Source organism: Hippoglossus hippoglossus, chromosome 21 (genome assembly GCF_009819705.1).
Source record: "Hippoglossus hippoglossus isolate fHipHip1 chromosome 21, fHipHip1.pri, whole genome shotgun sequence".
In the NCBI taxonomy this organism is placed as follows: Eukaryota; Metazoa; Chordata; class Actinopteri; order Pleuronectiformes; family Pleuronectidae; genus Hippoglossus; species Hippoglossus hippoglossus.
In genome coordinates this window covers 1,085,182-1,107,114 of record NC_047171.1, presented here as the reverse complement: position 1 = coordinate 1,107,114, position 21,933 = coordinate 1,085,182, and the positions used below count along the sequence as shown (strand labels likewise).

The 21,933-nt window shown below is 45.0% G+C and overlaps 1 protein-coding gene across 3 annotated transcripts in view; it reads left to right on the top strand.

The window, feature by feature from the left end:
* The window catches only part of pde1a (phosphodiesterase 1A, calmodulin-dependent), a 22,581-nt gene extending 1,615 nt beyond the window's left edge, over positions 1 to 20,966 (top strand). Inside the window, exons 1-17 of one of the 3 annotated variants that reach the window (XM_034573289.1) lie at positions 3,872 to 4,305; positions 4,337 to 4,858; positions 10,478 to 10,504; positions 13,592 to 13,705; positions 13,791 to 13,973; positions 15,011 to 15,077; positions 15,651 to 15,767; positions 16,181 to 16,321; positions 16,403 to 16,503; positions 16,784 to 16,909; positions 17,009 to 17,110; positions 17,930 to 18,050; positions 18,557 to 18,638; positions 19,152 to 19,272; positions 19,928 to 20,112; positions 20,476 to 20,667; positions 20,757 to 20,966. In XM_034573289.1, coding sequence (XP_034429180.1) covers positions 4,404 to 4,858; positions 10,478 to 10,504; positions 13,592 to 13,705; positions 13,791 to 13,973; positions 15,011 to 15,077; positions 15,651 to 15,767; positions 16,181 to 16,321; positions 16,403 to 16,503; positions 16,784 to 16,909; positions 17,009 to 17,110; positions 17,930 to 18,050; positions 18,557 to 18,638; positions 19,152 to 19,272; positions 19,928 to 20,112; positions 20,476 to 20,667; positions 20,757 to 20,809 — 2,187 coding nt within the window. In that variant the 5' untranslated portion in view covers positions 3,872 to 4,305; positions 4,337 to 4,403 and the 3' untranslated portion in view covers positions 20,810 to 20,966. Of the gene's footprint in view, positions 1 to 661; positions 777 to 3,871; positions 4,306 to 4,336; positions 4,859 to 10,477; positions 10,505 to 13,591; positions 13,706 to 13,790; positions 13,974 to 15,010; positions 15,078 to 15,650; positions 15,768 to 16,180; positions 16,322 to 16,402; positions 16,504 to 16,783; positions 16,910 to 17,008; positions 17,111 to 17,929; positions 18,051 to 18,556; positions 18,639 to 19,151; positions 19,273 to 19,927; positions 20,113 to 20,475; positions 20,668 to 20,756 lie in introns of those variants that run through there. The other 2 variants (XM_034573290.1, XM_034573291.1) reach the window with 2 other exon arrangements.
* The last annotated feature ends 967 nt before the right edge of the window (positions 20,967 to 21,933 follow it).

Here is a 21,933-nt window from a genome sequence, read left to right as displayed (position 1 = left end):
CTGCAATCAAATATTTGTGTTTTCAGAGGAAGATTGTAAATGTGTCTCAGCAGCGGTGACGATGAAAACTGGTCGAATCCTCGAAATGCAGAGGAAAGGACCTTCAAAGCTTCCTCTCATCACCTTAAGCAAAGGAAACACTGAAGCATCCTCAACAAAAGGAAAGGAGATAATGTTGTCAAGGAAAAGTGGTTAGAAAAATACGTTGGAAGGTTTATTTCTAATCATTCAACCCTTAGACTGGAAATAAAGATGGACGACACATTTCACCATCTCTCACTATCCAGAAATTAAGCCACAATATCACATATGAAGGCGGCCATCTTGCTCCAATGATAGTGATTGTGGAGTGGAGCCATGGTAACAAGGTCACACCCATATATGTGCTCAACCAATCATGAGTCAGGCTTAGCTGTCAATCATGCTGTCTCAGCCCACTGTATATCATCAAATAACAAATTCAAACCAAACTGATCAGAAACACTTGAACATCAGAGAGATAAGAACGACCTGAAATGACAGAAACATCTTTGACAAACATTTATTTAACATCTTTATTTAACGACAACCCCATCTGCTAACATGGAGGAGGCTTGGTTTACCTTTGGAACGCCGTCTTCCATCTTTATTTAAAGTCTAACTCTTCCTCTCCCTCCGACAGGCGACTCTTTGCAGCCAATCAAATCAGTGAGCTGGCTGCAGCACCCAATCAGGAGCAGGTGCAGCATCGGGAGGCGTGTCCGTGGACCTGCCAATCACTGCACTGTGAAGACCGGGTAAGACATTTAAGATTCAACACTTCAAACATTATTATTTATTACTCTGATCAAAATCTACAAACCACAAACACATGACAACAGGTGAACACAACAAGAATCAGAGTGAATCCTCCTTTTCTGTGTTAAACCAGGATCTGTCACTAATGTTCTGTGAGATTTATTTTTAGAAAATAAATTAAAAGTGTTTGAACATTTAACAGAAACTTCCAGGATCAACATAACAAAGATTTTAATTAACACCATTATCCCAACAGGGGCCTCCAGCCTCCAGGGGGCCCCAAAACACTTTGTGTGTGCGTGTGTGTGTGTGTGTGTGTGTGTGTGTGTGTGTGTGTGTGTGTGTGTGTGTGTGTGTGTGTGTGTGTGTGTGTGAGAAGGACACACTTATGAGTTGTGTCTGAAATCACTCACTCACTATTCTCTACTTCACTATATAGAGATAATTCTATAGAGAACTATACATGGGGTCATCGGAAAAATAAAAACTACTGTGCATTTCTCTGCACTGGTTATGACGTCATTGTTGCAGGATTATGATCAACAACAACAACAACAACAACAACAACAACAACAACAACGTCGGCCAGTGGAATGTCCCACAGTAAATTTAAATGTTTATTGTACACTGAGAATAAATAGGGTAAAAATTTAAATGAAGGTAAAAAACCTGTTGAATGATCATCGTTACATGTAGAAATAAACGTGTGATGCTCGGCTTCTCTTTACATTTATACGACATATTCATTGAGATCCTGCAGGGGGCAGTAACATGCTCAGCAGCGTCTACACTGCCTAATGACAGAAGAAGAAGAAGAAGAAGAAGAAGAAGAAGTTTAGCGCCAAAGCTGAAACTAAACCAGCGAAAACAAAGATGTCAGAGAAACAAAGATGTCAGAGAAACAAAGATGTCAGAGAAACTGGATTCAGAAAAAACAAACCGTCACATCTTCACTTCATTGTTCAAAAGTTGACTTATTAGCATTAGCAAAGAGCCTGGAGAGGAGGAAGCTAACAATGCTAATGATGCTACCGTCCCAGAGGAGGACGGCAGCCATGTTGTTATTAACTCAGGTGAGTTTCAGTTACCTGTTTAACCAGCTCACCTTCACCAGGCAGTGGGTCAGTTACCTGTTTAACCAGCTCACCTTCACCAGACAGTGGGTCAGTTACCTGTTTAACCAGCTCACCTTCACCAGACAGTGGGTGAGTTACCTGTTTAACCAGCTCACCTTCACCAGACAGTGGGTGAGTTACCTGTTTAACCAGCTCACCTTCACCAGACAGTGGGTCAGTTACCTGTTTAACCAGCTCATCTTCACCAGACAGTGGGTCAGTTACCTGTTTAACCAGCTCATCTTCACCAGACAGTGGGTCAGTTAACTGTTGAACCAGCTCACCTTCACCAGACAGTGGGTGAGTTACCTGTTTAACCAGCTCACCTTCACCAGACAGTGGGTGAGTTACCTGTTTAACCAGCTCACCTTCACCAGACAGTGGGTCAGTTACCTGTTTAACCAGCTCACCTTCACCAGACAGTGGGTCACTTACCTGTTTAACCAGCTCACCTTCACCAGACAGTGGGTCAGTTACCTGTTTAACCAGCTCATCTTCACCAGACAGTGGGTGAGTTACCTGTTTAACCAGCTCATCTTCACCAGACAGTGGGTCAGTTACCTGTTTAACCAGCTCATCTTCACCAGACAGTGGGTCACTTACCTGTTTAACCAGCTCACCTTCACCAGACAGTGGGTCAGTTACCTGTTTAACCAGCTCACCTTCACCAGACAGTGGGTCACTTACCTGTTTAACCAGCTCACCTTCACCAGACAGTGGGTCAGTTACCTGTTTAACCAGCTCACCTTCACCAGACAGTGGGTCAGTTACCTGTTTAACCAGCTCACCTTCACCAGACAGTGGGTCAGTTACCTGTTCAACTTGCTTTGTGTCACTTTGTTGAGCTGAAATGTGCTGAACAAAGTGTTGTTGCTTGGTTACGTGATACAGACGACACACACACACACACACACACACACACACACACACACACACACACACACACACACACACACACTTGGTTGTAGTCGTACTCAGACTTCTGTTGTGATTTCAAAGTCCAGGAACATGTCCACATGCTTTGTCTACATGGATCTCATGTATTGTTTCCCCCTGAATGATGAAGACCTGAGGGTTTGTCTGCTACGTCTCCAGCTGGAGGGAACATCTCAGTTGTTGTAGCTACACATCTGGAATCAAACGTAACCACAGACAAAAACATACATGGTTTTTCCAAATCTAGAACAAACAGGTTGAACTCTGCAGAATCTGCTTTCGTCCTCAGCCTCTGGAGAAAAGCAACTCCATCGGTTTCCTAACGTATGTTGTCTTCTTGCTTTGGTTCAAAGTGACTCGTCCCCCGAAAGAGTCCACATCACATGTAGCGTCTGGAGTTTCCTCAGAGGACAGGATAACCACAGATGATGAGTGGGGGGGGGGGGGGGGGTTAGGTCAACTGGCAATCTGCCCCTGTGTGTAGGAGACGGCTTCTTTCTGTGTGTATGTGTGTAAGAGTGAATAATTCATGGGAAACAAATTATAAGTTGTATTCTTCAGGTTCACGCTCATGCATGTTGTCGTGCACTGCTTGAGATGCTGAGGCCTTTTATTCACCGACTCTACATCAGAGTTGTCAGCAGCCGTAGAACAGCAGCAGACGCAGTTATGTGAAATACACCAGCGTGAAACAAGTGTATTTCTATCTGACGTGTTCTTGTTGGGGCTGAAATGACCATGACGGCCTCTAGAGGGCGCCAGCAGGACCTTTCTCTGGTCCTGCTCTTTGACTGAAGAGGTGACTCTCATTTTCAGGAACATGACATCATCATTGTCTAAAAACCACACACACTCCGATGCAGTGGAGAGCGAGGGCAGGACAGACTGAGGCTCCTGTTCGGCTGCTCGCGTCTGAGCGGAGCGTAAAGTTATGTGTGTTTGAAACTGGGAGGGAGGAGGAGGCAGGTCTGTCAGCTGCAGGATTCCATCACTCTTAGCAACCGTTGTTGAGTTACCACGGAAACGCTCTGCGATGTTCTCTGCTTCTCCTTTGTCCTCCTCCATCGCTCTCCTCTCCTCCCGCGCTCTCTCTCTCTCCCTCTCACTCCATCCTGTCTTTATTGCTGGTTGACTTCCTCTGTGCGTTGCTACGGCGATGCTCTGGGACATTCAGCTGGATCATTTTGCCGCCGCAGTGCCGGAGTGCGGAGCTGAACTGGAGGAAGTCGTCAGCTGATCACTTTGTTTACTTGCTGGGTGGCGTCGGTCTCCTGCTTCTCAACTTATCAGAAACCTGCACCTTGTCCGGTGACCTTTAACCCCTCCGCTCCTCCAACGGGTCGTATCAGAGGTCATTGTTTTGGATTGGCCGTGCTGATAGGTGACATCACAGGAAGTTGAGTGAAGTTTCATCAACCCCAAATGGGCGTAATCGGCGTCTATGTTTTCACAAGTGTGTCAGAGTGAGAGACGTCCAGACGCTCCTCAGAGACCAAACTCTGCCCTGTGAACACAACTCTCCAACAAGCCGAAAGAAACCTCCTGCACCTCCATCTCCTCCTCACCCACCGCGAGATGAACGAGGAGGCGGAGGAGGCGCAGCTGCCCGAGCAGGAGGAAGTGCCATGTGAAGGGGAGGTGCAACAGGAGCAAGACAAGGTGCAGGAGGAGGTGCAGCAGCAGGAGGAGGAGATGCAGCAAAAGCAGGACAAGATGCAACAGAGTGAAGTGGTAAAGGAGGACGAGGAGAATGTGGAGGTGCAGCAGAGTGAACAGGAGCAGAGGGAGGAGGAGCAGCAGGTTGAGGAGCTGCAGCAAACTGAAGAGGAGGAGGAGGCGCAGACTGAGGAGATGCTACAGACTGAACAGCAGCAGAGAGAACAGGTGCAGGAGTTTGAGGTGAAGCAGCAGCAGACCGAGGAGGTACAGCAGCAGATTGTGGAGGTGCAGCAGATTGAGGAGGTGCAGGACTTTGTGGATGCTGTGGAGCAGAACCTTAACAACCAGGTCCTGATTCGACTGAGAGGGATGTGAGTAAACACAGTCAGCTGGCTGATGATGTAATGATGGTGATGATGAAATGTCTCTATTAATAATTAGTGATTGCGTTGTAAGGATCCATCACTGTTAGTTGTGGAATCAAGCTGACGACCACGGGGACGGCATCAACGTGGTGGCACGGTTGCCGTGGTGATGTTGGCATGGACTGAAGATGAATGACAGAAAGTCAGTGGGTGTGCAACATTACTGAACATAAGAGAGAGAGAGAGGGTGTGTGTGTGTGTGTGTGTGTGTGTGTGTGTGTGTGTGTGTGTGTGTGTGTGTGTGTGTGTGTGTGTGTGTGTGTGTGTGTGTGTGTGTGTGTGTGTGATGACCGTCTGTCTGTCAGATGTTTTACCTCAGTAGCTAACAAGCGAGCGTCGCAGCAGGAGCCGCCACATCTGTCTGAATTTGAGGCTACGGCAGCAGAGTAAAAAAAAAAGAAAGCAGCAGGTCTTTTTGTTCTTGTCCATTGTTGCCATGGCAACGACAGAGCGTTGCGATGCAGCAAAGATAGACAGATTAGGAGCGAGACAGAGAGAGAGAGAGAGAGATGGAGGCAGGGCATGAAGAGGAAAACCAGGCAGAGCAGATGTTTGCGTCCTACAGCTCACACACTGCAGCTCATCGTGAAATCAAAGTCCCGCGGAGACGACTGACGCCACGTTCAAATGTATGAAGCTGCAAACTGGAGCTGGTTAGCTTAGCACAAAGACTGGAAACAGAGGGAAACAGCTAGCATGACCCTGTGAGGACAGAATCATTCTATTAGCATTTTTTAACATCATTAACATATATACAGTTGTTTTGTTTAATCTGTAATTATGTGATTATGTTTCGGATCATTTCATGGCTGCACATAAAAAACAGCCATAAACAAAGTTTGTCTGATGGATGAGTTATGAGATATTGGATCTGTGGACACAGACACTGACTGAAACACAGCTGTTCACAGCAGGAGGTTCTACTATCGACCTGTAGTTGGCTTTTGTCTCTTTGTAATACGACACTTTAAATATCAAGTTCGTATTTATTTAATTTATTGACATGACACAATTGAGTGTTTCCCACAGACTTTATTTAATCTATGGTGGTTACAGTGGTGGAAGTGCACGTGAAGAAAGGTCACTCTCACGCACAGTAAATTCAGAGTGACAGGTACACAGACTATATGTGAAAGATAAGTTTTCACATGAGAGAACGAACTGCGTTTGCATGACACAACTGCAGCTGACACGATGCACGACTGTCTGTGTGGACCCTCTCTGGGACTCGAACACTCAACACCAACATGTGGTGGTGCACACTCTCCTTAAAGAGAAGATAAGAGAAATATAAATCAATGTCAGGTTGGTAAAGTGGATCTCAGCCTCTAACTCACCCAGTGCATCTCAATCTCTCTGCTCCGACTCATCCTGTCACCAAAACACCAGATGTGCACACTCACGTTCATGGTGCACAAAGATATGTCCACATGTTTTTATTGAGTAGTGATGTCAGAGGTTTCTCCTCAGAGTCCGTGCAGACATATCAACATGTGGAGGCCACATCACGGGATTCTAACGTTTCTCATCAAGAGGCTTCATCAGTTAGTTGCACAGGTCGTGTTAGTAAAGAACAGAATCATATCTCATGTCCTTGAGTTATTTATTATCAAAGATAAGAATCAGAATCCTTTTCTTGTCATTGCACAGAGTAAAACGGAGTTTAGCAGCAATGCTCAAGGTGCATGATATAAATACAAAAATGAAGTGTATATATGAGGTATAATACATTTAAATGTAAATAGGGTCTGGTGACATAAAAGTGACTGAATGAAAAGGTGGAGATGAATGTTGCTGCGGCTGCTGGTCTCTGAACTGGAGATGATACTTCCCTGTGGTGGGTGATGGGAGGAGGAGTCGAGCATACGTGCAGATTTAGATGCAGACACATTATGCAGCAACCAGCACTGCACACTCTTAACTTTGAGATCTCTGATGTTATTATGACAATTGTCATATAAAAAGCAGTAATATAAATAACAATAGTAATAAATATGAATTAAAGGTTTAGTATGAGGTTTGGTCTAAAGACTACAAGTTGAAAAGATGTGAACTGATCTTATTTAAGAAAGTCTCACTCCTCCACGTGAGGGTGTGACCAGTTGAATGAGAAGTGAATTTACACTTTAGATCAAATCACTGTATGAATGCATTTCTCCTTCTGCCTGACTGTGGCAGCACTTTGTCCTGTTGAAGGTACAAACTCTCACGGGCGGGCCACACTGGCTGCTGCGCACCAACAGCCGTCATTCAAAACCACTTCCATCATTAAAACGCTCTTTGCTTGTTATTACGTCAATTTGTAAAGAAGCATGAAGCTGATAGTTATATTTAACTTAAAGATTGAGTTTAACCTTGCACATGTTTACATCTCATAACTAAATAAGACGTATTTGTACGATTGCATCTCGTGTCCTCGTGGTCGTGTCCTCGTTCATCATGTCGCCTGCAGACAGAATCAGCAGCAGTTTGATTTAATGAATGTTCCTCACATCAGCAGCAGCAGTGAAGAGAAACACACTCACACCAGTTCACGCCTGTTGGCAGCTCTTCCTGTTTAACAGACACTACTTGATGAGCAGCATCTTGTTTTAGTAACTAGTTGGAAACAGAACGAGATCAGGAAAAAAACTAATTCACCAGCAGAAGTTGACGTGTCGGTCGAGCAAGTCGACGCCAAGAGAAGTGTCTGATTTTTGCCAGATCCTGTAATAAACATTGGCACGTGGATGTGTTATCTGTCAGAAGTGATTCAACGAGAGACGAACTCTGAAGGTGTAAGAATAAAATGCTGAATTCAACAAGTAGCTAAACTGAACAGAAATAACTGAGGTCAGACCTTCTCTCACAGGTCTGATATCACAGCATCTTTCTTTTTATTTCATTTACTCAGTTTAAGAGCAGTTTTATTCTTTTTTAAACAGATTCTTAGAGGAGTTTCATCTTATTTGCTGCGTTTAAGTTTTATCACAGTGACGTTTACGTCAAAGTCAAACTTCTGATAACCCAATATTTCTGACTTGGTGCTGAAAGCTTTTGGCAAAGTTTATTATAGAAGGTGATGAAATGGTCAAATGTAATATTCATAGTGATGTAGTGAAGCTGCTCAGTACATCAAGCAGAAAATCAACTCCACTCAGCATTATTATACACATATTATACTTACGTTTTCACGCAGCATCTGTTGAACTTCCTTGGAGAGGATCCCTGTCTGAGACTTCTATGTTCTTTCCTCCTTAAATGGGCTTTGTGGTAGTTTAACAGACGATGTTGCACCTGGTTCAACCCGATGGGACAAACAGATTCAGTTTGATCAACAACCAAGGTCAACTCATCATTCTCATCACGGAATCAGCTGTTTCACATTGTGTGTGTGTGTGTGTGTGTGTGTGTGTGTGTGTGTGTGTGTGTGTGTGTGTGTGTGTTCAGTGTCTTCATGTCCAGATTGATCGTTGTAGTTCTGCGATGAAAGATACGATTCGTAATCTTCAGATCAACATTAACCGTCTGCGTTGTTTGGAGGGGAAACAAACAAGTCTTTTTTTCATCATCTCTAGTTTCCATGGTTACAGCAGAGTATTTTGATGCAGCAAACTCTGCTGAAGATAATGAAAAAGAGAAAAGGGGACGGGACAGCTTTTTAATATTTTGTTCCTTTATTTTTTAACATGTCATGATACGTATTTTATTAAATTCATTTTGCACTCATTGTATTCGTTTGAATCAGCCTCACTTTTTGAATTATAGGCTGTGGGGGTGAGAAGAAAAGAGAATCTGTGCAGTGGAGAGTTTGTCGCCTGTTTTCTGAAGCAGTGAATAGAACAGTTATCAGCTGAAACGCTTCAGTTACTTTAATAAAAACACAATAAAAGGCAAGTCAGAGAGTTTTTTTTATGTCCAGTCACCTGAAAATGTATTAAAATGAAACCCTGTGTAAACCAGTGTGTCCAGTTCAGCCACAGTTGAAACTGTAGAAACCAGTATAATGTCTGCAGTAACTGAAGCACAGTAGAAACTAGTGTGTGTGTGTGTGTGTGCGTGCCCGTGCAGATGGTTTATTATCACACTGTTTCATTTTAATGGACGCTCTGCTCTTCCTTCAGGCCGCTCGGTCTTCACGTAGGCGGTGTAGACGGAGTTAACTTCTAAAAAAGCGTGAAACACCCTGTGGTGCTGCATCGCAAACAGGAGTCACACAGAGAAGTAATGCATCTAAGAATAATTTATATTTCACATGCGCGGTGGTGATAATGCACAGAATGGAAACGTGTGAGGTGAACGGACACAACAGAGCAGCACAGAGACGGAAACCCGGAGTCACCAGGAGCAGAAGCACTGTGAAGTCCTGACAGAGCCGTGACTCATTCAAACTATCTCTTCCTCACCTGTCGCCGCTGCAGCATGCCTCCTCTTTTCTAAAGCACAATGCAGCAACTCGCTCCCGGCTGCTCCCCCCTGCTCTTTGTAATTCAGCGCTGATCCGACCACGCAGGCCGGTGTACAATCACCAATCGACCGTGAAATAACCGGCGCCCGCTGTTAGATTTCAGAGCTGAGACGTGCCACAGCTGTGATTAGCTGCCGGGGTCAGATCCCAGAGCTACGATTGGCTAATTTCCGACCAAATGAAGTGTTCAGATGCCTGATATCAACTTGCAGTGTTTATGTGGTGCGCACGTTCAAACGCTGCAGGGGCTTCTTCAAGGGGCCGCTTCATGGATTTAGCCGCAAGCAAAGACTCTGGAATTATTAACTCCTGTGTTTTGTTGACATTAATGTTGGTTTGTTATACAGAACAGTAATGAACTCCACAGCAACACAACATGTGGACATGAGCATTAAGCATCATCATAACACCTAATTAATTCAGTTTTTTTGTTGGATTCGTTATTTCCCATATCTGCGTGGCACTGTGGGATTTTGAAATGCTGGCGTTGGAGAGAGGTGTGATCTGTAGAGCGTGAGCTTCCTCTCCTGGTTCACCCGTTTACACAGATGTACATACATATACATGATGGCTCCCACAAGTGAAGCCAAAACGCTCCCTGGTGGCCGGCTGCACGATACGTTAGAAAACCCGCCCCCTCCATGTTGGCAGATGGGACATGGACTGACAGCTTTCAAAATATGCTGAATTAGTTAGAAGCTCCTGTAAACAGCTCAACAGACGATCGCTGTGACACTGACACTGTTGTTAGAAGTTGTTTTATCTATGCAGTTTAGTGGATTTTTAGTTAGTTTATGGAAATAAAGATAAATCCACAAAAGGTTCACTGACTCTAGAAATGTGTTTATCATGACTGAGGTGCAGCAGTCAGACACTAACATGCTCTCAAAGCCCCGAAAGAAACTGTTATTCAGTAAAGACTGTTCAAACATCATCCCACACACACACACACACACACACACACACACACACACACACACACACACACACACACACACACACACACACACACACACACACTTGGTCGCATGGTAGCTTCATAGATTGATCTGTGTGATGAGCGGCATCATGTGATTTGTTCATGTGACTGACTCTTCTTTTTCTGTTTTTGTTTACAGGCAGAAATATAAAAGTACCTCGCAGAGGTAAGACACACACACACACACACACACACACACAGACACACACACACACACAGACAGGAAGCTCTCAGTCTGAAGTAGACGACTGAAGAGGCTCTCACTCCTACACACACCTGGGCTGGCTGTCTGTCTGTCTGTCTGTCTGTCTGTCTGTCTCCACCTGTCTCTTGTTTCTGTCTCTATTTTTATTCACACACTCATTTTCACATTGTGTTCACTGACTGTCTGACTGTAAACTCACAAGTGAGTTGTTTGGTTGTTGCTCAGTTACAGGAGTCGTGATACTGTTTCATCTGTCAGCCAATGACCGAGTCACTGACCGATCCACTGACCGACTAAGTCGCTCACTGACAGACTCGTGGACTGAGTCACTGACTCACTGACTGACTCACTGTCTCCAGAGCTTCTCCAGAGTTTGTGTTTCACAGCTGAACAACACAGCAGCAGGTTTTCTGCACAGACTCGTTCACAGCATCAGATCCTCCTCCTGGTTCAGGTGAGAGGGGGGGGGCAGCCGGGTGCAGCAGACAGAGACAGGAAGTGTTACCTCTGCTGCAGAGGTCATGTGATCATGTTTACATCACCTGACACCTTCAGCTCTGATCACCACGAACTCTCTTCACATCTTCGTCTGTGTCTTCTTCGTGTGTGTCAGCACTTCTTCACCAGAGAGATTTGTTTTAGTTTCTTCATGTTTGTGTCATGTGTTAGAAGCTCCTCCCCCCCCCCCTCACTCCCAGTGAATCAGTGGAGGATCCTCTGCTGTTCACACTGCTCCTGGATCTACACTTTATACAGGAGCTCAGGAGGAGGAGGAGAAACTGAGGAGCGTACAAAAGTAATGGAGTGAAAAGTACAACACTCCCTCTTTAATGTAGTGGAGAGAAGGTATGAAGCAACAGAAACTTGAAATACTTCAGTACAAGTAACTCAAATGGTAGTTGAGTAAATGTACTGAGTTACATTTCCCCTGTGAACAACTACAAAACCAATAAAGTAATAAACGAGGCCCTGGGAATTCTAATGAAAATTAAAAGCTTGAATCTCTGCCGTCTTGGATCATTTACCCCCCCGTCACCCCCCGTCTTCGCCCATTCTGACTCCACTTGTAACCATGGCAACTGAAACAGATTTCATCCAGTTTACGAGACGATGTTTGGTTGCCATGACGATGGCAGGATGCCTGGCCGCAGCAGAGTCTTTATGTCTCCCAGTAGTCGTTCTCCTCTGCTGTTCGAAGTCCCTGTGTCCTGCAGCAGCGCAGCAGTAAATATCCATCCTTCCCTCTGTCTGTGCTTCATCCCTCCATCCTGTGTGGAGCAGGACTCTGTGGGAGGGGCTAGGTGAGCACAGCAGGGAGTCTCTGGGGTCCTGAATCCAGCCTCACGCCCACTCTGCATCTTACAGCTGTCTTAATATATTGAGATATTCTTTCTAAAGGATCAGTGCAGTGTGGTGGGAAACCTCCTGTTGAGACAAGAGTAACATCGTAGAGGAGGTGGAGGATAAAGTTGAATCTATCGTTCAGGACAGGACTTTAACAACGGGACATTCAGGTAAAAGACAAAAGAGGTGGATTAGAGTGGAGTCAAATCTTCCTCCTTCTCAGAATCAGAACTCTGAACACGCACATGAATTAATTCATCTCTGTCCAGAATAATCCTCCATTAATTTGATTAGAGATAAAAGAGAAAAGAAAGTTCAGAACTTCCCTGAGAATCATTGGGTTTTTAACTTTACTTCAGGATCAAACTAATTCAGTGACACTACAGAGATTCACTGCAAACTGGAACGGCTCTGAGCTGATATGACTTCTTTAAAGAGGGACAGTGTCCAAACAACAAGGGATATAAAGAGACATTACCTGAGTCCAGGAGGTTCTGTTCTCACCCCTGTCAGTTGGTTTTGTTGTCAGCAGGATTACTCATTTAGAGGACCTGGTATTAAAATCCATCCTGAGTGACACGATCACACGTTCAGGTCTGTCCTCAATGTGACCATAATGAGTTCTTAAACTTTTCTAAGGTTGGTATTCATTCATTCAGCCATCCTGACGTCTCTGTCTGTCTCTGTCTGTCTCTGTCTGTCTCTGTGGGATCTGAAGTGAGATCCCACGGTTCAGGACACATTTTAATACCAGTGATCGTATCTCTCAGGACGGATGTTTAATACCAGGTTTGAACAGGTCCTCTGTGAGATGTGGTGTAGCTCGGTTGGGCCTCGGTGAACAGGTGGATATGTTGGACGAGGACACAGAGCTCTTCACTCTCCACCAGAGAAATGAATCCAGACTGAACGAGGCCTGAGATGTCACAGGATTAATATCAAAGACTGGTCCATCAAGGTGTTGTGAATTCCAGATCAGCTGAATGAACTTCAGTGCGACACAGACGCAGTGAAGGTGATATCCTGCAGGAGAGTGACTGGTGATTGACAGGAGGCAGGGTGTCATGTGTCCATCTGGAGGAAGCAGATTTCCATGTTCTGGTTGTGTGGTGTGAACGGGACAGCAGCTGTGTGGGAGCAGAGTATGAATGTGGGGCGGCCTTCTGTCAGTCAGCAGGTGCATGAAGCCTGACGCCTGCTGCTCTCGTGGGTTACACGTTATAATCTGTAACTTTACCACGTTAACATCAACCAGACCTGACTCAGAGCCAGAGACGTCCTGTGTCGGCCGAACACCGCTGGAGAAACACTGATATTTAATTTGAAGCTGCTTTAGACTGTGTTTTTACTGGATTTAATCAGAGGAGGAGACGTCTGAGGAGAATTCAGCTCCTGAACCATCAACACTGAAGGAAGAAGACTACAACTCCCATCATCCCTCACTGCTTCAAACTCTCTCTTTTCTGTCTTTCCTGTTCCATGTGAGAGTGAAACCATCTAACACTGCTCATCATCATCATCATGAACTATAATAGATCCAGAAAATAAATAGTTCTCAATCATGAGCCACTAACCATTGTCATTATTTCAGGTGGAATTCTACTTAGTAAATGTCTCTCATTATATCACTATACAGTACTGGGTTGTGTGTCCTCTTATGTAGTGTATGCTAATAACTAGACACGTGTGTGTTTGTGTTGTCAGGCTGAAGGGGGTCCTGGAGCAGATGGACCGCGGCGTCGTGGACCTGCAGGAGCTCCGCAGGAACCTGGAGCTCGCTGCTGCCATGTTGGACGCTGTTTACACCGATGAGACGAAGTAGGATGTGGAAGCAAGTGTGGAAAATAAATCTCTATCCCGTCATCCTGACTGTGACTAACTGACGTCTCTCTCTGGCCTGCAGGCGTCTGTTGGACACCGAGGACGAGCTCAGCGACTTGCAGGCGGAGTCAGTGCCCAGCGAGGTGCGTGACTGGCTGGCATGCACCTTCAGCAGGAAGATGGGCGTGGCCAAGCGTCGACCTGAGGAGAAGCCGAGATTCCGGAGCATTGTCCACGCGGTGCAAGCTGGGATCTTTGTAGAGAGGTAAACTTTGCTCATGTCAGTTCATGACTTAAACCGACAGGAATGATTTAGTCTTATTTTAAGAAAGTACATTAAGAAAGGACTTAGTTGGATAAGACATTTCAAATTTAACCAAATTATCAGAAAATAAAACGAATATGTATGTACGTCTCCATCCACTGCTGTTTTGTGAACATCAGCAGTTGGGAGTATGTGGCTCTAATTTTCCAATCAGGTGAAGTAGTAGAAGAAGACAGGGCAGCAAAATGATGCAATTAAAAAAGTGTCAATCAAAACCATGGATGAATGAACGTGATGATGTTTTTATCTGCCGCTCGTCTCCTGGAGGAAGCTTGAGTGACACTGAATGACGTGATCGTTTATTCATCAAATCAGTTTCCACTCTTATCGGTTAACAAACTTTTCCACTTCTCCCAAAAGTAAAACATTTAGGTGATATTTCAATAGTCTTTTGAGTTTGTGTTATTTCAAGTCATTGCATATGAGAAGAACATGCACAGAGGGGTTGTTCAAGCGTCCACATACTTTTGGCCTCGTAGAAGAATAAAAGTGTCGAAGTTAAATGATTATTTCAAATGTTCAGTCGGTTCAAATCATCAACTTCTTGAAAACATCCGGTCGACCTTATGTCATTACGAGGTCGACCACGAGGTGTAACGATGTTAGCGTGGGAGCGAGCCGGAGAATGAGGTCGTGTATAGGAAGCTGAGGTCCAGTGTCATTAGCGTGTAAATTACTCACAGTGATAGAACGGTATCAGTTCATCTGCTGCAGCTTAATGACGCATGAAATCAAAAAATATGTGCTGCGCCGAGCCAGCGCTCGCTCTGTGTGTGTTTAGAAGGCAGTTACCGTGGCAACAAACAATCCATCCTGGTCCCCAACTGTGGATGAGGGCGGCTGGAGTGGGTCTGCGTGTGAACAGTGTTTATATACATGCAACTGCACGTATGTGGGGGTCTGTGCATGATATTTTTACCTGTGTGTGTGTGTGTGTGTGTGTGTGTGTGTGTGTGTGTGTGTGTGTGTGACATCAGGATGTACAGACGGACGTCCAACATGGCCGGTCTCACCTACCCGCCCACGGCTTTGACAGCTCTGAAGGTAAAAACTGTCTTGCTGCTGCTGTCCCATGAGCAGGAAGTGACATCATAATTGACAGGAAGTGACATCACTGACATAATTGGAAGTAGAAAAAGTCCAGTTGGTCAGAGTGTAAAAAAAATCATTCATTTAAGGAGGATGCAGAGAACGAAGGAGGACGACTTAATGAAAGAAATGAGGAGCTAGGAAAGGAAAGAAGGAAGTAGAGACCAGAGGATGAAAGGAAAAAGGAGGTAGGGATTGAAATGAATGAGGAGGCAAAGAAGAAAGAGAAGTGGTAAGGAAAGAGGGAGGAGGAAGAAATGAAGGAAGTGAAGACGGAAGGAAATTAGGTAGTGAAGGAAACAAGGAGATAAAGAAGGAAGGGGGGAGGTATGTCATTATGACCTAATGAACACGTATATAACCATCATTTAATTGGTTAAACAGCTTCAGTGTAAACTAACATCACACTGCCCTCTCCTGGCAGATATACAACATTACACTGAATCAGCTGCTGTTTTTAACTGCTCTGTCTCATGTCGGACTTTATTCAGCCAATGAGACGGTGGCGTTTTATTTGTTGTTTTCCAGGAAGTGGACCAGTGGTCGTTTGATGTGTTTTCCTTCCACGAGGCCACAGGAGACCACGCCCTCAAGTTCATCGTGTACGACCTGCTGACCCGCTACGACCTCGTCAACAGGTTCAGGGTACAAACAACTTCATGTCACTCAAGGCCCCGTCCAATGACAGTCCAGTGTTTAACCTCGTTAATGTGTCCATGAGGTGTTTGTTATATAAGACCAGACACATGATGAGTGAAATAATCAGAACTGTGGTGAACCAATCACAGCAAACCTCTGATCTGTAGCTTTACGAGATCTATCAGAGGAGACAGCTAACTTTTGTTTTTCCCCAGCTAGGTTAGCTAAGGGAGCTAACTCGGAGAGCTCAAATGGTGGGAAACTGCTACCGTGGCTCTGTCACATCACAGCACCTGTACTACCTTTACCACTTGTAGTACTTGTATCACCTGTAGTACTTGTATCACCTGTAGTACTTGTATCACCTGTAGTACTTGTATCACCTGTAGTACTTGTAGTACCTGTACTTCTGTGTTCAGATCCCTGTGCAGGCGCTGGTGCAGTTTGTGGACGCTCTGGAGAACGGCTACAGCAAACACAGGAACCCCTACCACAACCTGATCCACGCCGCTGACGTCACTCAGACCGCCCACTTCCTGATGCTGCACACTGGACTGATGGTACACACACACACACAAACACACACACACACACACTTACCTTATCCTGAACTAAAACACTTGATGTGTGTGTGTGTGCAGCACTGGCTCAGTGAGCTGGAGATCCTTGCGATGGTTTTCGCTGCAGCGATTCACGACTTTGAACACACAGGAACCACCAACAACTTCCACATCCACACCAGGTAACATGAAGACAGATTCTATTATAATAGTTATTATTGAAGACAGTTGTCATGGTAACAGCAAGTGCAGTTTAACGAATGCTTTTCTAGGATCCTCAACAAACTCGTCAAGTTTGAAGTCCATCACATGAGTTGTCGAGAAAATTGAAGGAGGGACTGGGATTATTGGAATTTTTTTTTTAATGTTGCGCGTGTGTGTGTGTGTGTGTGTGTGTGTGTGTGTGTGTGTGTGTGTGTGTGTGTGTGTGTGTGTGTGTGTGTGTGTGTGTGCGTGTGTCAGGTCGGAGGTGGCGATTTTTTACAACGACAGGTCGGTGCTGGAGAACCATCACATCAGCGCCGCCTACAGGCTGATGGCAGAAGAGGACATGAACATCCTGATCAACCTGAACAAGGACGACTGGAGGTTGTCTCACACACAAACACACACACACAGACACACACACTGATGAGTTAGCACTAACGGCTCTGTGATGGTATCACTGATGGTATCGATGGTTGACAGGGAGCTGAGGTCTCTGGTGATAGAGATGGTGATGTCCACAGACATGTCCTGTCACTTCCAGCAGATCAAGACCATGAGGAACGCCCTGAGCCAGACACACAGGTCAGTACTGCTGACGTGACCTTTGACCTCTTATCTGCTTTACTAAAGTTTCTCTCCAATCTGTCATTGTGTGTTGTAGTTTATACGCTTAATTTTCATGTATTCCCTGTTTTGTTTGTTTTCAAGCCGTTACAGAGGATTGGAGAAAGACACGTTCATTTTCTGTATGAAACAGATTTTGCTCACAGCTCTAATCCAAAGCTCTTTACATGATGCTTCAACATGAATATTAAAATGATTCCGAGTACATGTTTTGAAGCTCTGAGGCCTGTGTTGTGTGAGCCAGCTCAGTGGAGACAGACTGTGGGAAGCTCGTCCATCTGATCATCAGTGGGAGTTTGGTGTCCTGGTCCAACATAAGGTTCTGCAGGCTGCTGAACCAGACTGGTCTCTGAGTCCCTGTGGGGGTCCCCAGGAACAGAGCCTCCCCCCTCTGTTCGTCAGTGGTGTGGAGGTGTGTGTGTGTGTGTGTGTGTGTGTGTGTGTGTGGGGGGAGGGGGGCAGCTGTCACGCTCCAAACTCACGCTTGGATGAGGTTTTGGGGGAAGATGCTGTCGACATGCTGCTCTGCTGCTGCTCTCTGGAGAACCACCGTGATCCACATGCTAAACAGACACCTTTCATACAGGAGAGAGAGTGTGTGTGTGTGTGTGTGTGTGTGTGTGTGTGTGTGTGTGTGTGTGTGTGTGTGTGTGTGTGTGTGTGTGTGTGTGTGTGTGTGTGTGTGTGTGTGTTTCACTGAACAGTCAGATTCCGGGTGAAGGAGATGATTCTCACGTCTTCATCACACTCATTTAAACGTTGTTCTTTCTCGCTCAGCATCGACAAAGTGAAGGTTTTGTCTCTGATGCTTCACGCTGCCGACATCAGTCACCCGGCCAAAGCCTGGCCGCTGCACCACCGCTGGACCCACAGTCTGATGGAGGAGTTCTTTCAACAGGTGTGTGCACTACACACACAACACACACAACACACACACGGCAGATTCCTAAAGTGAAGCCAAAACACCGCCCCCTGGTGGCTGGCTGCAGTATAAGTCATAAACCCTGCCTCTTCCATGTTAGCAGAGGGGACATGGACCAAGACAAAATATCAAAGTACACGTTAAATAGATTTCTGAGATTGACTCTTGATTGGTCAGTTGGATTTATCAGTGGCACGATGATGACACAAGATGGCAGCGCAGTGGGGGGAAGTGGAGGTGCATCTTAATTTAACTGAAATAGACGAGGTCACTCTCCATCTGGAAACACTATTAAAAAGAGATTTAGTAGTTATATAACATTTGTTTATTCCACATGTTGTTTTTTCTTCCAAAAAACTTAAAGACAAGCAAAATATTCACAAGCAAATTTAAACATGTGTGTATCTGCTCTAATGTGAGGGAATTCTACATTTATTGATTCAGTAGTAAGGTTCCTGTTTCCCACTTGTGTTTCTTTCCAGGGAGATAAAGAGGTGGACCTGGGCCTCCCCTTCTCTCCTCTCTGTGACCGTAAAGCCACCATGATCGCCCAATCACAGATAGGTAAGAACCTTAAGAACCATAAGAACCTTAACCAGCCACAGGCAGGTCGACCCAAATGTGACCGTCAGGACAAAATATCATTGGACTTATTTTCAACATGTTTTAATACGTGTCTCATAAACTCTCGAGCAAATCAAACAAACACAAAGTAAACTTCACACACGCACATAACAAACCCACGTTGGTGCATCACTGTGGGTCAGCGTCACTCACTGTGGGTCAGCGTCACTCACTGTGGGTCAGCGTCACTCACTGTGGCTGATGCTGGACACTATAGTTTAAATTTCCCATGGTAAAACTAACTGTGGGAATTTCATCTCTATTCATATTTCACCTCACTTATTGCGCGGAGCCTCATCTGCGTCACCTGTGAACTCCACTGGTGATTCACCACTGGCCCGACTCTGTCTCCTCCTCTTCAGCTTTCAGGTGCATTACTTCCTCCCACTGGTTCCTGACCTCAGTCATGTTGTCTTTCTTCTATCACGTCTGTTCATCTCGGTCCGGTTGCAGGTTTCATAGATTTCATTGTGGAGCCGACCTTCACTGTTCTGATTGACACGACCGAGAAGGTGATCGGACCTTTGATAGAAGAAGATAGGAAGGCCAGAGAGAGTGGAAACAGGAGGTCCAGGTACTACTACTACTACTGCTACTACTACTACTACTACTGTTACTACTACTACTACTGTTACTACTGCTACTACTACTGTTACTACTGCTACTACTACTACTACTACTACTACTGTTACTACTGCTACTACTACTGTTACTACTGCTACTACTGCTACTACTACTACTACTACTGCTACTGTTACTACTACTGCTACTGTTACTACTACTACTACTACTACTGTTACTACTGCTACTGCTACTACTACTACTACTACTGCTACTGCTACTGTTACTACTGCTACTGTTACTACTACTACTACTACTACTGTTACTACTGCTACTGTTACTACTACTACTACTGTTACTACTGCTACTGCTACTACTGTTACTACTACTGCTACTGTGTGTAAGGTCATGAATTGATAATCATTTCTGAACTGGACTGTTTCACTTTCAAGCTTTGAATAGATATGAAACTAGATTAGCATCATTATAAAATATCTGGTTGTCTGAAGAAAAGCTGAACGTACAAACCCTGAGAAGAACAAACAATGTGTCAGTGACTTTCCCTGAAAGTCGTAGAAATCCAATTAAACTTGGCACTAGATCCGTTTACATGTTTACGAGCCTTCTCCACTGGTTCCGACCCAGCATGTGTCTCTGCTCTGTTTCAGTTTAACAGGAAGTGGCTCTGTTACCGTGGAGTCGGTGCAGAGGCACAGCAGCAATCGCCATGGAAACAATGACGATGGACAGATGGACTTTTCTCTGACCGCAATTGACCTGCAGGTTCTGAGGCTCCACCTATCAGGCGTCATCGGCAGCAACAAGGACCGCTGGAAAGAGCTGTCTGTGGACGGTACACACACACACACACACACACACACACACACACACACACACACACACACACACAGTGTATTAACCTTTGTTTTGCGGTTGTTGTGTATTTGTGCGTATGTTGTGTTTAGTGCAAATTAGCAAACGTTAGCATGCTAAACTAAGATGGTTCATGCTAAACATCACGATATTAGAATTGCAGCATGCATAGCATTTAGCATGCTGATGTTAGCATTTAGCTCAGAGCTCCACTGTGCTTAATACAACCCATGAGAGCTGCTAGCATTTCTGTCGTAGCTTTGTCCTGTTAGCTGTAATTAGCTTTATGTCACGTTTCCTTTAATTCATCAATTTAAAATCTTCATGTGTCTGTCGTGCACAGAACTGGCCAATAGGGAGCAAGAGAAACAACAGGAGGCGGAGTCTAACATCGGCTCAGATGTCCAGTCTGAAGCCTCACCCAACCACAGCCCTCCTGACGAACACACCTCTGACCAACCACATGACTCGCCAGATGAAACACATGACGACCAATCAGCCGACCAGATGCCTGCAGACCACCTGACCTGGAACGGTACAAACACGACACACGCACGTTTGAATTCTCACGTCCTGAACTTTAATTCCCAGTGAACTCACCTGTTGCTATGGTAACGCTTTCAGGGGCAGGCGAGGAGAAGGAGGGCGACACCGACGAAGTGCCTGAAAACGTCTGATGACGCTTTGCGGCAAACTCAACACTATATCTGGCTGTTGCAGATCACCATGGCAACAGGCGGCACTGTGCGATGACGACAAGAGATCGGACTCTTGTGTGTAAACGCAGCGGAGTCAGTGGCCCTCGAACGTGGACCCGAACCCGGCCACCGGACCTTATGTTTACAACCGACCATGAAACATCACATTCACAGATTCATCAGATAACATGTGGTAACGTGTTGTGGTTTTATTAGAGACTCAGAGGAGCGATGTCTGTGAAATAAAGTGGAAATATCAAAGCTTAATGAAATGAAAATAAAGGTGAAAAGGTGAAAACCAAAGATCGGCTGAAAGTTTCCTGTTCGAGCCTCGATGAACTGAGGAACGAGTCATGAGCTGAACACGCGTGTTCTGATACAGATTCTCTACATGTGAACTTCTGCTCGTTGGTCTGAGCTCGATGATCAGATCAGTTATTCTTCTGTCTGCACCTGAATCTGTGAGTCGTCCTCCATCTTTAATCCACACTTTGGTTCCTAAAGTAAAAATATCAACACAGATTTTAATTATCAGCCATAAATATTTTAACCATCCGAGGTAAACAAGCTACGAGGCTGTAAGATTTGATGTGAAAGAGAAGCACTACACTACCCACAATCCTTTGGTCCTTATGTTTGCTGTTACCATGGAAATAATGTGGGGCACTGATCGTATCCTTTAGCTCGATTTCCCCTGATTCCAGTCGGGGAGGAAGCGCTGCACCATGTTGCTGGAAGTCGTTGGAAAGGGATCATTTGCAATGGTTTATGGGATTTGTAGTTCTTTAACTCTTAGAATAATTGTGAACACAATCTTGTAACTTTAACAGTTTCATTTGTTTTGCTCGATGTTTAACGTCTTGTTCGATCTCGTAGCTGCTCGACGTGGTTCAGGACTTTTTTGGGGGATTTTTCTCAAAAGTCAATGGAGAAAATTAAATAGAAATTTACTTCCTGAACTTGAGCTTTTCTAAAAGTTCACTGTTACGATGTGTCGGCCATTAGCTCTGCACAAAATAGTCCGTACCAGTAAATGGTGACTAATTTTAATAGTTCTTTCACTATGTTGAAATGATGAAAACTATTTAGGTTGTTTTTAAAAT